Genomic DNA, 17,942 nt, shown 5'->3' on the forward strand with positions numbered 1-17,942 from the left:
TATAGCAACAAACGACAACCACGGAAGCAGATTTTTGTTCTTCCCTCGCCGGGATTCAAACTCTTGCTATTGGGATATCGAGACAACACCGCCTGCACTGTGTCCAGCGCTCTAGACCACTCGGCCACCTAGACTAGCTACAAATTCAGCTTTTGGTGGCATAGTGTTACCTTTCCTCGTCAGTAGAATCTAGAGGTGTAACAAAGTACATGATATATTAGGCAGGAAGATTATATATATATAATTAACAATCAATCCATCTAGGCGTGGATCAGTTTGAAAATAAACTGATGCAGTTGCTAAATTAAATTATATCAATGCCTAAGAATGTTACTTTAACACACTAATGAGTATTATAAAAATAGTTGTTCTACTTTATATATTCACGCAATATTTCGCTAAACAAAGTAGCTTCATCAGGCGCGTGCTAGTTATTATTTTGACGTGCAATGTGCACCAAAACAGTTATTTTCAATACGCGAATATTCCAGAACAATTATTGTGCCTACGCGCATATTCCCAAACAGTTATTTTGCATACGCACATATTCCTGAACAGTTATTTTGTTCACGCGATATCTGCCGCGGGAAAAAAGGGTTATTCTCCCTGAAGGGATGGAAAATATACAGTAATATCTTGATTATTTTATTAGTGGTTGATATAGTAAAGTATAATAATACACATTATATTGGTCGAATTACAGATAAAAACAACTCTGTTAATATCAAGTTTCCGTTAATTATATTTTTCGTGAAGTATGACTTCATGACGACATTGTTGACAATAAACAATATATTGAGTAATAAAATAAAATGAAAATCTTATAAGCATTTGCATTATTAATTGTCACATGTGGATTTGAAATTTCAGCGAGTTGATAAACACTGATTTAAGGTTTTTGAAGTATCGAGGACAAGTACAAGTTCATTACAATATCGTCACTGCATTCAAATCTTTTCTTACATTTTGGACAACATGCCTTCGATAACGTTCCAGTAAATTCGGTCACCTTTGATACCGAGTTGCACTTGGGACATGCGTAGGTCTTATCATTCAAGTCTGTAAATCGTTGTAACAAGCTTTTTGCCAAGGAAGCGCCATGATTCTTAAAGTATTCCAGTTCCTCAGGATAAAGATCTTTCAAGGACCAATAGACATCAATAAATTCCATACCTAAAACCTTTTCATTTTTTACTCTGCAAAAACCCAAGTCTCCCCATTCTTCTCCCCAGGAATTCATAAAACGGAAGCAGTCACTATTAAAACTTGTGAGCACTACAGCATGTCCTTCTGTTTCGGAGCCCGGTATTCGTTTGTCTATATCAAGTTCATTTTTTGTAAGAATACCTTTCGGATTGTTTTTGAAAAAATCACAAAAAATGTTCCATTCAACGTCAGTTAGACTATATCTTGCGACCAACGAACGACCCTTTGAGATAGCGTCAATTGCTTCGTCTGCTTTTACACTTTGACAATGCAAACGATAACTGGGACAAATATCTGTAAGTACTGTTAATGTGTTTGCACCATGTTCACCGTATTTGTCAATCAGAAGTTTTAGTATGTCCTCGAATTCGGGATAACCACCTGTGCGTTTGAGAACTCTTTGCATTGCTAGATGGAGAACAGCAGCTGAGGCATTTGCGTAACACGTTCCTCCTACTTGGTTTTTTGCGGTAAATTCATCATTTGTTTTCATTATGTACTTTGCTAGCGAGATGTTCCCAAGAATATCGAGGAGTGCATCTTGAGAACCTACTACTTCTGAAGCCAAATTACACGCTTCTTGTATAAGATCGGGGTCATTGATTTGAAGGAACAATTTAATTTCATCATTGGTTGTTTCGATTTTCCAATTTCTGGCACGAAAGATTGCATGAGGCAATAACTTGGTTGATATTCCTGAACTCAAATTGAACAGCGCACGTGCACCTATATCCCATTTTTCTTTTACGCTACCGAATAAAGTGCGAGATTGAGAGATATCTTTTTCATTTGACCTACTGATGTAACAACTTACTACTGTTATCTTTTTATCTCTTGTGCTTTTTGTTGCCTCTTCGATTTCTTCCAAAAAATTTTTCTCGTTACTAGGTCCTTCAGTAGAAAGAACGAGCAAGAATTTCTCATGGTTTTGATATTTCGTCTGTGAAAACACGCCGACTGACTTCTTAAGTGTTTGAAATAAATAAGGGCGGCCATAAATTAATGGCTCAATATTTCCCATGATGCCACGGATTCTGTAATCATTTAACAACTTGCCTTCAAGCCAATATCGTAATATTTCTATAGCAAGTGTAAAGTCAAAAGTTCGAATTTCATTTTGTAAGAGCAGTTCCTTTATATTTTTGTCTTGTGATACAACTCTCTGTATTTCTTTAAATTTGTCTGGAATTTTACCAACAGAGAAACTATACAGACACTCTAATAGTTCGGAGTTAGTGAGTTTTGTATCTTTATATGTCTTTCTGAGTTCTTTGCTATAATTAAACCCGTCAGAAACAAGCTTAATCAAGTAGAAAGGCACATGATTCTTAATTTTGTCAACAGGGATACTACTGACATCCTTTATATAAGGATATATATTCTGTAACATCTTTTCATACATTTGAAAGTCGACCTCCTTGTCATATTTTTCCCGGAAGTTTTGAAGGGAGCCAAGTATGTCAAATTCAGTCGAGACATTTTTCCCTCCGAAACCGATTGCAAAGACACCATTGCCAGGTGAAACACTTTTTCCAACGAGATCGTTTATTACACTAAAAACCGAAAGCGACTGCTTTCCATCTTTTTCTTCAAAATTTTCGAAAACACTTTTCATTGAACTGGACACATCGAGTAGGACACCAATGAGAAATGGCATAATTCATTTATTGATTATTATTTTCATCCTGAAATAATAAAGCATATATTGTTATCACGGAGGTCATACATTATATTTTACTATCATCATAATTTTTATTTTTTAACGTAATTTCAATTCATAAGGTAGTTGAACACCTCGTTTAAATTCTCAATCGCCATGCTCGTCCGAATTTAAAACATTTCTTTACAAAAAAAACCTTGGTTTAATAAATAAAACAAAACTCTAGGTAAAGGTTTAGTTGCTCGCAGTAACTTTTCTCTTTTCTAGCAAACAATGTTTAATAACATTATAAACCAATATATATTAACAATATTCAATTTTTTTTACAACAGAATGGAATAAAATGGAATAAAAATGGACTGAAATCAAACTTAATATTGTAATCATACATTAATATGCGACAATAAACAACAAATTGACTGTCGTAGTTACAGTGAGCATCTTTCGATGCAGTGACACCAAAAAAAATTCTTATATAATATAACGGAACCCCACCTTTTAAACTGCCAAACTATTTCACGTGCATATATTACCCATTTATATTGATATCCCAATAACAAGAACCCGTTATGCAACTGCATTTAATCTAACCCGTTTAGAACATATACATAGCATTAGTATAACACAGGGAAAACCCCAAGTCTCAACGAATAGAAATTTAATTAAATTCTCCCTCGCAATGCTCGTCCGAATTTAAAACATTTCTTTACTAAAATCCTTGGTATAATGAATAAAACAAACATCTAGAAAATCTGGGTATAGGTTTAGTTACTCGCAGTAACTTCGACATATCAAAGGTGTAAATGAAATTTGAATTAAATGTCAAGATTCAAAGAAACTGCCATTTGTGAGTGCATGTTATCTTTAATGTAACAATCTTTAGATCTATTAGATGCCCAATGACTGTGAGCTCTAAGTGATCCATCTGAAATACTAAAATTTATCATGATGCCATTTAATTGAATAATAATTAGAATCCAAAACAGACACACTAATTCCTTGTTTAATAAGTCCACCAATGTAAAGGGAAATAGTAGTTGATGTAGCTGGTGAATTTTGAAGACCGTATGAAACGCACCATTTCCGAAATTTCTCAAAATAAATACGATCTTTTCATTAGTAGTACTGGCGTGAGAAGATTCTTTAATAGACGGCAAAACATCAATCACACTGGTTAATCTTGCATTATTGACATACCTTCAAATTGTTTCCATTGAGACTACAAATAGAAAAATAAAAGAAATGAAAATCAAATTACAAAATTTAATAATATCTGTATTCATATATCAAACTCTACAACCTCTCATGTCGCACTGCACGACCAAATACGTCCCACCAAACGATATAATAAAATACACATTACAACAGTTCAAACTGAACTGTAACTCAAGTCACTCTCCCTGCGTGACATAAATCGTTGCACTGCGCGACTTAATACATCGCACCAAGCAATTTAATAAAATAATGTCCATACATCAGTTAAAAAAACTCATCTGTTACTCAAGTCACCCTGCGTGACAATAATCATCGCACTGCACGAATATTAATACATTTCATATGAAATAACATCAACTAAAATCAGCTAACAGTACCAACACTGTTTTGGAAATATACTGTTTTTATGTGATCCAGTCACAAAAAAGTTTTTCGGATTTTTATAATCCTTAATAAAACCTTGATATTTATCTGTTAAACGATCTACAATTCTAGGCCAAAAACTGACAGACTTTCATTTTGGTTATACTAAAACACCTTTGGTCTTACACATCTGCTTGTGATTAATTGCCCGAATAATTATATTAACAGGAGGAACGACCCAATTATTAAATGTTGACCAATCCTATGCAAATGCGTCTACGCCTGATGTACCTTGAGTAAACAATTTTGAAAAGAATACAGGTAATCTTTTATTTCTATCATCTGCAAAAGTATCGCAAGTAAATGGACTCCATAAGGAACTAAAAAAAAATGAAAATATTTTGTGAAACACCCCAGTCATCACAATCAAACATTTTACTAAGTGCATTGCGGAAGTATTTTCATTCCGTGGTATCCATTCTACTTTAAATACTATATTATTTTTTAAACATATGTGAAAAATATCTAATGATATAACTTGCAAATATAGTCTAGTCATTATTTGACAAATAGAACCTAATTCTGGATTAAAAGATATAAATTTACCACATACTTTAGTTAAAGTTCTACAAGTCGGTTTTATCGTACCTTCTAGTAATGCAGAAATGCACAATTTTAAACTATAATTGTTTTTTTGGTATTTCTAAAGAAAAATTTTGTAAATTTCTAATAAATCCTAACCACTCAATACCATGTTGTGGTGCCCACACGCCTTATTTTATTAGCAACAAAATTTTTCAAATCATCGCGAACTCGATTGCCATTTTTTACATGTATCAAAATCAACAGCTAAACCTAAACCATCGTGTAAATAAACAATGATAGGATGACCGAAAGATCTGCAATGTTTTACTAAAACTCTTACTGTTTAGTGAAAATATGACCAGCTGATGATAGGCCAAACGGCAAAACAGAAAAAGTAATAAATACGATTTTGTTGCAAAATTTCAATGAAAATCCAAAAAAAAATGATGATCTGCATCTATATCAATATGATGATAACCTGACTTTAATTCAAATTTATAGCCATCTTTTGCATTAACAGCATAATTTATAGCTTCGACACCTTCGAATTTCACATTTGGTTTCTCAACATATTGATTAACATGACGTAAATCGAGTAATAGTCTCATTTTACCTGAACTTTGTACAGATACCGTTTTAGAATTTACTACAGACGGTGAAGATGTGACTTCTTTGAACAATTTGTGTCAAGTAACTCTGATATTGATTTTTTCGACAAATATTTAATTGCAGACATATTATTCCGTACAAAATACAAAATTTGGTTCACTAACAAATGGTATTCTATATTCTAGATTTAAAGTATTAATAATAAAACCATTAGCACATAAAACATTTTTCCAAACTTGACCATTTTTTTTTTAAATTGCCTTTGACATTAATTAGTGTTTTTCCTGATTCTGTTTCATAAGTGTTTATACTATCAAAATTATACTCAACTTCATTAATAACTGATCACTTTGAAGAATTCATATCATGTTTTTTTTTAATCTGTTCTTTTGGTTAGCTGACTGTTGCAGATGGTACTCCTTTGAATGGGCAGATTCCTGCGATGTGACCGAACAGTAGAACCCACTATTGATTGGAAATTGCTAGTTGCTTTCCCACGGTTCCCGTCGTTGACGTTGAATTAGCTAAAGGGACACAAAAGATCTTTGGTATTAAATGTTGTACCATTTTTGTCTGGACGACCATTACCATAAGTTGATTTTTCCACCGAACGATCATATATTTTGGAAATTCTTCTCCTTGAATTAGCTCTGGCGATCGCAGATCGTAAATTGACAGCATCGTCCTTATTATAGGCCAACGGACTATCCAGATACTCTTGTACTGTATCCTACCCATGCTTATCGGCAATCTTAAGGATGTTATTTCTTTTTCTTCTGCGATTGACTCTCGTAGTTACTGTGACCACCTTTCGATGAAGTGACACCCACAAAATTTCTTTATATGATATTACGGAACCCCACCGTTTAAACCTTTTAAACCGCCAAATTATTTCACGTTAATATATTACCCATATATATTAATATACCAAAACAAGAACCCGCTATACAACTGGTCTAACCATTTATCAATAACTGGATTTTGACTAGAACTATACAAACCAAATATTTTGCTCTATAAGCTATTGAAATTTATCTTTGACTTTTGCAAGCACATCCGAGCGTTACTGTTTGCCTAGTATGTAATTGATCAAACAATCAACATATAATATCTATATACAACAGTATAAACCATATTTCTCAACAAAAAGATTCTTATCAGACATAACCAAACTTTACACCTTTTATAGTGATTATACAATGGGTGTTATCAAACTGAGTTCTCAACTAGAGGCATTTTTCTGGAATGACAAGATGATTTTATAAATTCCATGACGACATATTGAAATAAATACAGCGAACATACAATAGCAGTTTACAGTAATATGAAACTTCCAATTTAAAAAAAAGCTGGATATGTTTTATTTACTCGAATAGATAAGTTTTACAATAAAACAAGTGTACGTGAACTACCGTGTAAAAGAAAATCCTTTATATTAACAAAATCTTCATAAATATACTGCTATTGGATTATTGTCTTCCTGTACATATTCGCCGATATTTTCCCGTATGCAGAGACCTCTCGTTAGAACTTCGGCCATCGCACAGCACAAGTGCGAGGGGAAAATCTTGATGAAAGGATGTAAATAAACAAGGACTGGAAGGTAAATAGTAATAACTGATTCTTAAAGAACACATTTAATGCAACAAATGATTTAATCAATATTAGGGACAAGTTAAATTAACAAACGGGGACGCCTGAAAAAATATGAAATAGATCTATCCATTCATTTATTTCCCAGTTGCTCTGTGTTGATTGTTTACCAATGTCACGGTCCCATCAACTTTGGAAACAAACTCGAAAGTTAATTAGCTTGCGATCAACAATCACTGAATACAATATTATTTTTTGATAATACGTTTTAGATTCGTAATAAATATTGAAAAAAAACTTTAGTTTAGTATATATGCATGCAATGGGTTAATAATATTGATAACATTAAACTTAAAAGAAAATGACTGTTAAAATTCAATGATGACATATTTTTATAATTACATAGAAAGAATTTAGATTTGATTTGAATTTCTGAGCTCAAGAAATTATTCGTCAATGACTAGTACATTATAAATATTTCATAACGATTAGTTTAAAAAAAAACTTTATTCATTGATAGATAATGCATGAAGCAAAGTCTAAAAACTTTGTATACACAGTTAAAATAGTTTAGGACGTATCACGTAAAATTAGCATGTACTTGTTTTTTGGGTTTTTGTGTTACTGGTTTGCTGTCTCATTGTAAAGATGTCATTCCTTATGTATCTATGAAGGTCAATCCAAAATAAATGTCATATATACCACGAGCGGTATGGGTAATTCGCATGATCTTTACGTGTGCTTTTCAGAGGAAATTAATATTTGTATCACATATTGTATATATTGTACACTCAAGAAATAGGAGTAAAGTGTGCTTAATTCTTGATGTATATCACGTTTATACAAACAAAATTGTCCTTAGTAGTTGTGTATGGTGTAAATTGTGTGCTGTGTTAATTGTTGTCCCATAATGTAAACATACTTTTTGAAGGTTTTTATTGGTGGTGTTTTATTATCTGTAATTGTCTCCTGGTATGTAAATATGCATATAATTTTCTGTTTGTGTGGTAATGAAACAAATCCTTATAGATCCAATGTTTCTTAGTTCTGATGTAACTCTCTTGATAGCCAAACTCAAATATAATATCACAATCCACAAAATCCCCAATGGTGAGTTTTAAGTCAAAAGTAAATTGTAACAAGTCAAAATTTTATAAACTCACCATCTATGAAATTGAGCATTATGGATCTAAACCTACTCCCTAACAATGAGTGTTAGAATAAGTGATAAAAGGGGTATCTGTGTGTAAACCAAAACATAGTCCCAATAAATCATACTGGCTCAAAGCAGATAGAACTTTCGAATGAATAATATTTATTAATACAATTAATTCAATAACAAAATATTTTGGCCCTTGAGAAACACGCAGCATAATTAAGAATTTAGGAGTGCCTGCCGAACAATTTGACCCGAGCAAGTCAAATTGCAACCTGTAGTGTGAGGAAGAACCTGCCTGCCCGACAATATGCCAGGCGGGAATGTGAAGCGAGGGGTCTCCACGAAGGGGATGAGACTAGGCGTTTCATCTACATCCGGGGTGTGCCAGGTCTGCATGGGGGATAGCCCATGTGGTGCTATTACAAGTAGTAAGTAGCAGGGTCTATCAATCTGGCGCTGGAATAAATTTGATAAAATTTGTCCCCGAAATGCTTGGGGATGAATGAAATTTTAGAAATTACCAGTGATAAAATTCCATCAAGGAAAACAAGTAATAAAATAAAAAATGTCACTGGTAAAAGCTGAAATGTTCCTCATGTCATGAACATTATTGAAGGTGTTTGGAAGGGGTTGGTGGGTGGTAAATTGAATTCTAGCACTATAAAACTGTCAAGTTTGACTGCTTTGAACCAAGAAACTGATTGCACAAAGACCATGCATATGGCTTAAACACACAGATTTTGGGTACATCAATCATCTAGTAGGAGGAGACTGAATTCACTGACCTTCAGTTTATATATACTAATTAATTTGTAATTATTTTTATGAGACTAAAGTTATTTTGTCTTTCATCACACACAGTGAATAATTGTAACATGTATCTGATTAAAAATATATTAGTATGTCCCCTGGTGAGATGGCAGTGTAACGTCAAAGTGTCAAATGCCAGAGAAATTAATCTCAAGATGTAGCAAGTCATCTGTGTATTTTTATTAAATGTATCCAAGATGTCAGCATGTTTACTGGAAAGATTAATTATCAAAGTTGGCTGGAAATATTGTCGTATAAACATTACTTATATTACATATAAGTAACCTATTCATAAGTAAGATAAACGACATATTTCACCTACAATATGTATATGGTAAATCTCTACATTACGTCTAGAAGGACATACATCGTGTAGACAGCAACCCAACGTTAAAAATCAAACAAGCAAAATATAAAGAGCAACATGCAATAGACATATGTCTATACAATTTGTTAAGCTCTAAATTGTCAAAATTATAATAAAGATGGAATAGATTAAACAGAAATAGTTGAGATGTGCTGTCAACACAAAATACTCCACGAGGTTCCTGACCTACGAGAGGGATATGGATCTGTGGCAGGGTTAACTTACCTTTTAATGTATGCAAAAAGTAAAATAACAAAAATACCGAACTCAAAGGAAAATGTCCCTTATCAAATGGTAAAATCAAAAGCTCAATCATATCAAACGAATGGAAAACAACTGTCATATCCTGAGTTGGTACAGGCATTTACATATGTAGAAAATGGTGGATTAAAGAAGAAAATACAAAAATTTAGAAGTTTTGTTGTTTATCTTGTATATCTCCAGCAAAGACTTATTAACGAGAAACTAGAATAAGTTTTACATTGGTGATGTAGGAAGATCTTGTTGGTAGACCTTGTGTAAAAAATTTGCTTAGTATAATTTAGAGTAATCACAAATTTTTTTTGGTAAATGGATGTGTTGAATTATTAAAACTACAAATATGTATAAATATTTTTATCGAAACACTATCTGCTGAGTTATTGAACTGAAATCCTATCAAAGCATAATGATATTTGTTCAAGTTTGTCATCTCTTCAAATCAATTGCACTTTTATCACAATTTTGACATCTGGGAACAATTTGTAATGTAGTTAAATCTACATTGTTGTATTTATAAATTTTTGTTGAAATCCAACACAAAAGGACGTTTCTCAAAGTTTGTAAATTGTTCAAGTAACATCGACTAACAATTTGGATTAGCATATTATACCTGTATACCAATTTCAATTCCTAACATAAAAAGATGATTCTCAAAATTTAGTATTTTTTACAACTCTTTTATATTTTTCGGTACTTTTTATCACATTGAAATAATTCATACAGTTATATTTAATTTTTGTTGTGAAAACTTAGGATAAGAAGACATTATTTCAAAATTTTTGAATTTTTACCAACATTTAATTTTATCTCCTTTTTAAAAGACAAACAAAAACAAAACAATCTTTGACACCTGCAAATAATCATGATTAGAATAGTACACCTGTATATCAATTTTTCCTAAAATCCTAAAATACAAAAATCCAACCACAAAAAGATATTCACCAAAACTTATGATTTGCTAACAGAAAATAAGTTTTTACGGTCGTTTTACCTTCAAATTAACACAGAAATAATTTTGAAATTTCAAATTGAATATAACTTATCGTAACTGATTTGTATTTCATTACATTTTATCCCCTGTTGTTGTGTTTATAAATAAAACTATTTTTGACCTCGGGCAATAATTTTGAATAGCATATGATACCTGTACATGTATATCAACTCACTTTTATGAATTTCTCACACAAGCAGATGCTTCGCCTTCAGCAAAAAATAATTTTATCGGAACTTTTGTCAAAATTTAACGAAAAATATTTGGTCCTCTCCTTATATAGATATTAACACTGAGCATACAGATCTTTTGAATCGGTTGAGACAATCTTTACCCATCTAACGACATAGAAGTGTTGACGGACAGATAAACATAATGATCATTATATGGCACCCGCAAACTACTAGTAGTCAATGGGGCCCTTAATTTCTTAGGTGTATTGAAAGGTCTTGACATGACGCATATATACTGTTGGGTTGGTATGTGTTTAATTATATCTAGATAATTTACAATATATCACATGAAAGAAAAGATAAACCCTTCGTTACGCTGAATAGGTCTTGACATGGCAAGCAGAAATATATATGGTTTTTGGGGTGGACATATACAAATAACAAAATTCACACTAACAAATATCAAAGTCAGAGATAAACTTCCATGGTATACGACACATTATATTTTTTATTAGTTGCACTCATGTGTCAATTATCAAAATCCTATGTAGAAGGATTATAAAGTTATGTTACGGCCAAAGTTCAAGGTCAGATAAAGATCATGGTGATATGCACAACACCAATATTGTAGGGAAACACCTTTACTTAAAATAATACAAACCAGTGTCAAGATATAAAACAGTATTCACCATGACAAGGTTACATGAGAAGAACCAGAGGAAGAAGGATCACAACTAACGCATATTTTTGTCTCTATTTGTGTAAAGGGAGAAAAATTTAAATAGTATATACATATTATATTGTTTTTCATTAATAGTGGGTATACCAAGCTATTCCACTTTTATTTAAAAGTCCGTAAATAAACTCATCATAGATACCAGAAACTTTATATTTACGCCAGACGCGCGTTTCGTCTACAGAAGACTCATCAGTGACGCTCGAATGAAAAAATATTAAAAAGGCCAAATAAAATACAAAGTAAAATAGACGAAATGTAACATTCTGCCATATGGACGTGTAGTGGGTAATCGCGGACGTATTACCTATAAGCTGTATTGCTTTTGGTTTGAAATAAACTATTAAACTATTAATTACAGATGGGAACCAACGGACATTTTATGTCCGTGGGAGAATACATGGATTTTAAACATGATGGCTCATAATCTTTATTGTATTGATTAAGTGAATTCAGCTGAACGTTTCAATCGCATACTATTAGCAAAGAGAAATCAAGCTTCTCATTGATCAAAATTAGTGTTTGTCAAAATGCTCTATATCAATTGAAATTAATTCTGTAAATTATATGGTTCAAATCCTTGAATTTATTATATTTTTATTAACAGTTCAAAGTTATTATTTTGTCATCATTTTACAAAAAAAAAAATAGTATGTATTTATTTATAAACATAAAATGAATTATTACTTCTTTGTTGTTGTAATTGTTTGAGCTCTATTTTGTTTAAACGTTACATGTTCTATTCTTGAATAACACGTCGTTTTATTTATAAAGTCATTATAGGAGTTTCCCGATTTGATACCGTGCCAACCATATGAACTGAGAGCCGTCATTAAAATTTAGAAAATAATTGATGAATACACTTTATATATACGTAGGTTTTATGAATCATTATCACAATGTATTAGGAGGATTTTTAGCTGCAATTTTAAATTAATATTCACGTGTGTACTTTTCGTATTCATGGCAAACAAAAGTGTGTGCACTCAATTATGTTATCAAGCAATCGTTGTAAGTTATCGTTGCATGAACGGTTTGAAATTTTCAGGGTAGGTTTTAAGAAAACATAAAAAAAATAAGAGTCATTGTACTATACAAAACTAATCTACTAAATAATGTATTAATGATAAAAGGTGTATACAACGATGGTTCACTGTGTGATGTGTAACCTGAATTTTAATTTAGACAAAACATGAAAATATGTTTATTTTACAATCAGTAACTGTAAAACTTATTTTACCCCGAACATTTTCCCTGACTATGGAAGCCTCCGTAAAATTCACTGGTGATGAAAGATAAACAAATGTTTCCCCTTCCTTTTCTTCATTCGATCTTTACAATCTATGACTCATAACATTTTTAGAATAAATATATTTACCTTTTTGTAAAGTTGTTACAACGGCGGTTTAATCTGTATTAAAAGACAGAGAGAAAAATTTGTCTAAGATATAACACCTATCTTTCAGAAGCTGGATTTTGACTAGACCTTTTGGGACCAATAATTTGTTGAATAAGCAATCTCTAGGGGCGTTACTTTACCTTATTGCCTTGTCAGTATTAAAATTGATCAATTGAAATATCTTTATGTCCTTTCATTCAACTGTAAAAAGAAACAATGAAAGAAATAAAACACCTACTTTCCGTTCGAACATGATTTAAAATTTGTCACTTATGTCTAAACTAAACATGTTTTATGGCGAGTATATAATTAGTATTAAAAAACTTTTAAGTTTTTAAGATATGATGGACGTTTCAAATGAATTTAAATGGAATATAAAATACACACATAGGCTTCAAGAACCCAATGAAAGACTTTTTAACTCACTTCACCTATTGTTTAGAGTTATGAACAGTTTTGCATTATTTATTTTATCTTACGTTATGTTCCTTTATTGTACATGTCCGGCAGCGATGAATAAAGAGAACGACGTTTTCAGAGTATTTCACTCTATATGTAAAATCAACTGAATGAAATGTGCTAATAAAATATATCAAGAAACTTTGAACTGTTAGCTATTTAATCAGGTTATGAATTAAATGTATTATTAAATACAGAATGCTATGAAGATATGTCAAATATAAAAGAATGATTAGAAATTTTATTCAACTCAATTTCAGTACATATTTGAAAGAAGGTTGAAAGAATTTTAAATTTAATGTTTCCCAACTTATCTATCATATTTATTTAGTTTTTGGCTGACTGCCAGCTATATATTGTATTCAACTTTAACCAGTGCATATATTGATGTTTTTATTGCAATCAATATTAATTTCTTGTTAAAATTTGTAAAGCTTTATTTTGTTAAATCTTTCTTTTTAAATTTCTGTACTACATGTCTTTTTAATGAGAATATGATTATACGCCCTTACACAAAATCAAGGTGACAAATGATCAGCTGATTAAACAATATTTCTTTTATGGTGTGTTCGTATCTTCTTTAGCAGTGTATTAAACGATAACATTAAGAAATAATTTATGGAAGCCATAGATTTGATGAAAATTTACACATGGCCTGGGCCGTGATATTCGAATTTTATCCTGAGCGTTAGCGAAGGATAAAATTAACGAATATCACGGCTTCGTTTCACACTCGGAATATGGCACATCAAGTCTATATTATGGTCTTGCATGATGTTTTTGTCCTAAATCACCCGCGGTGTGAACGACAACAAAAATGTACCACCGTTCGTGCTATAAAGTATGCACCAGCAGACACAACTGCAGTAATTTCAAAGCTGAATTGGCTAAAGGTTTGGCCGAACAAACCACTAAAGTCAATGGCATATATGTACCAAGCACGCTTCTTCAATTTATCTACCATGTTACGAATTGGCATGTTTGGTTTTTTTCTGTGAAAATAATACAATAAAAAAAGATCGGTAGTTGAAAATTCTATGATCAGCTATAAAAGACCCCAACAAGTCATATTGTGAAACAATCCAAACGAAAAAACTAACGTTCTCATTTATGACAAACACAAAAAACAGATATAAGAGCCACCAGGCGCCTGATTTTGAACCGATACATACATAATTTGGTGGTGTTTGTGATCCTTTGACCCTCCCCTTACCTAAACAATAGTTACATCACATACGAACAATCCATAAAAAAACAATCATCGAATCGGCATGAAGCACTAAAAACAACTAGCATGAAGATAGAAGACACAAAGTACCTATTAAATAGCACTTGCTGTTATGATATAACTTTTTATATTCGGGGGAAAAAGGGGCTGCTGGGAGGATTTTTTTTTCAGATTGGCCATTTCTACGCATGCTTATTTTTTTCGCGGCTTAGTTGCTGCAAAAATGGATTTTGACTTTTGTACAGATTTATATCCTAAACTATCCTGCATTTCATGCTGCAGAGTATTCATTTTCATCCTGTCTTGTGCAAAGGAATTTTTTTTCAGCTCATAACAGTTTAAGGTATTCATTTTCAAAATCCTCCTCCATTCCCCTCTTTTGAAATCAAATGGTTGTCCCCTAACTGAAAGCTTATGAAAGGACGTCATCAATAGTCTGATCATACACATCATGACCGTAAAAATAGGATTCAACTGGTACAGGGTGTTTTACTAACGTACTGAATTATGTCGATAGTGAAAAGGATTATGCATTCTTTATACATGTCCCTAGTCAGAATCGAGCCGGTATTTGAGTGATTGTTGTTGGTTCATGTCTGTCATATTTCTTTTGGTAAATTGTTTTGTTAAAAATTAAGCCGGTATTTTGTCAAATGAATTGTTTCAAATTTCATATCAGGGCCTTTTATAGCCAACCATACAGTAGGGGTTTTTCTCTTTGTTGAAGGCCGTCCGGTTGCCCATAATTTTTTACTTCCACATTTCTTTATTTTAATATTATACAACAAGCATAACATAAATTAAACATTGTCAATGATCCATATAAAAAAAAAGTAAAATCACAAAAATACCGAACTCCGAGGAAAACCCCAAAAGGAAAGTCCCCAATCAAATGGCAAAATAAAAAAAACAAACACATCAAACGAATGGATAACAACTGTCATATTCCTGACTTGGTACAGGCATTTTCTCATGTCGAAAATGGTGGATTGAACCTGGTTTTAAAGCAAGCTAAACCTCTCACTTGTACGACAGTCGCATCAAATTCCATTATATTGACAACGATGTGTGAACAAAACAAACAAAAACAATAGGTGAAAATGTCACAAATAGGGGTAAATAGTCTAATTCGGTAGGTCACATTCGTGAACAGGGAACGGAATTGTAGTTACGACATAAGGAACATATCCGATATCATCTGTGAAACGGATATTCCATAACGGTCAACCAACTCGTGATGGCGTCCGTAAAATTTACAAAGTGATGATTTCAACTTCACCATTTGGAACTCTTGGTTTAAAAATGAAAATCCACAATTGGGAAGCTGAAATCATCTCTTTTGTTGTAATGATTTTTTTTTTTTTTCAACCGACCCTCATAGTCAATTTCTAGATATAAGTCATAATCAAATGGCAAAATCAAAAGCTCAAACACATCAAACGAATGGATAACAACCGTCATATTCCTGACTTGGTACAGGCATTTTCTTATGTAGAAAATGGTGGATTGAACCTGGTTTTATAGCTAGCTAAACCTCTCACTTGTATGACAGTCGCATCAAATTCCATTATATTGACAACGATGCATGAACAAAACAAACAGACACAATAGGTAAAAATGTCAAAAATAGGGGTACAGCAGTCAACATTGTGTTATCATCTTAATCACTTTAAAAACAAACATATGTAACGAAAAGAGGTAAGGTCAGATAAACCTGCAAAGACAAGTATACCTTGTTTGTCCCGGTATTTACGTAGGTAATTTTAAAAGCGTCGTTATTGACAATGATCTTGTCAACAAGACTAATATGTCAAAGTCTATATCACAAAGGTCGGACTTATATGATGTTTTGGTAACCTACCTTTGGTCGTTATTTTTCGATTTGTATGTTTTATTTTCAGTAAAGACAGTTTCAACCTTTTTTCGTGATATGCGTAGATGCTTATGTGACTAAACTTAAATTAAACAAATTCAAAAGGCTTCATTTTCCCTTTTAAATTCATTTATATTTCTCGTCCAAATGAGCAAGCATATACAATCATAGATGTTTGTAATGGATCTTTTTAATTGAACATTACTGAGCGAACTATTCATACAGATTTAATTAATCAGAAATAAGGACCTTTTCATTTACAATAAACTTGTCGTAATAAGCAGGTCTGGGGTGTAGCAGAGTTTTGAAATGTACAATAAAAACACACATAAGGTAAATCTACCTAATAAAAGAGCTTTACAATATTTGTATTTACCTTTAGTTGACAAATACATCCACAAGTTATAGTGTTTTCAAAAATTGTACTAAGTATTTGTCCATTATATCTCCTTTGTATATGATCTCAAAACAGAATCTGCATAGTACAAAGTGTGCAGTCTTGCTTGTCCGGGTATTGACGTAAGTAATTTGAATAGCGTCGTCATTGACAATGATCTCGTCAACAAACCTAACATGTTAAAGTATATATCATACAGTTCGGACTGCATGTTTTATTTGAAACAATTAACTAATATTATGTTCGGGTCACTTTTCTACGACCGTTATTATTCGATCTTTATGGGCGATTCTGCAGTAAAGAAAGTTTAGAATAGTTTTCGTGACATACGTAGATACATGTACTAATGTAACTGAATGAAAATTTAACACATTGACAAGGCTTTATTTTTCATTTAAAATTCATTCAATTTTCTCGTCTAAATATGCAGGTACATAAATTTATAGGTTTTTGTCATTAATCAACTACTCTGTTATTGGACTAAATATGATGAAAACTGCCTACGGAATACAAAAGTGTCAACTCGGCAAATTCAGAATAACTCCGCCAATATTGATTTTTCCGTATTGGCCGAGTTCTGATTCGGCCAATACAGGATTGCGGAACGTCTCTAGTTTTTAGATCGAAAGTCATGATAAACACAATCTTAATGGTAACTGTCGTTTTATTTACTCAACATAATATGCCGAAACCTTCAGTGTGGCAACCATTTCAGGCTGAAGACGGTCAAATTCATTTAAAAAAGCATTTTGTAAGCTGACAATTGAATTATAATTTTCAGGTTTAGGCAACGAGTCTGTAGGTTATCACAAAGCTCATTTCTTTTTGACCTCATCACAAAAAAATGTCAGTTTAATG

At 32.2% G+C, this 17,942-nt stretch overlaps 1 protein-coding gene across 3 annotated transcripts; it reads right to left on the bottom strand.

Moving 5' to 3' along the window:
- Positions 1-629: 629 nt before the first annotated feature.
- Positions 630-17,161, bottom strand: LOC127721490 (uncharacterized). 3 transcript variants are annotated; one of them, XM_052228251.1, is made up of 2 exons: positions 17,064-17,161; positions 630-2,891 (listed from the first exon to the last, which is right to left on the bottom strand). In XM_052228251.1, the coding sequence occupies exon 2, from the start codon at positions 2,861-2,863 to the stop codon at positions 890-892; it is 1,974 nt and encodes a 657-aa protein (XP_052084211.1). In that variant the 5' UTR covers positions 2,864-2,891; positions 17,064-17,161; the 3' UTR covers positions 630-889. The 3 variants fall into 3 exon arrangements, 2 of the variants coding, with proteins under 2 accessions (XP_052084211.1, XP_052084210.1); XM_052228250.1 differs by lacking the exon at positions 17,064-17,161 and adding an exon at positions 4,064-6,913; XR_007991270.1 differs by lacking the exon at positions 630-2,891 and adding an exon at positions 13,263-13,328.
- Between the last annotated feature and the right edge of the window lie 781 nt (positions 17,162-17,942).

Source organism: Mytilus californianus, unplaced genomic scaffold (assembly GCF_021869535.1).
Source record: "Mytilus californianus isolate M0D057914Y unplaced genomic scaffold, xbMytCali1.0.p SCAF_12, whole genome shotgun sequence".
NCBI classification, from domain to species: domain Eukaryota; kingdom Metazoa; phylum Mollusca; class Bivalvia; order Mytilida; family Mytilidae; genus Mytilus; species Mytilus californianus.

Coding starts and splice junctions, on each gene's coding strand:
- LOC127721490 (XM_052228251.1), bottom strand. CDS start 2,863: ATGCCATTTCTCATTGGTGTCCTACTCGATGTGTCCAGTTCAATGAAA.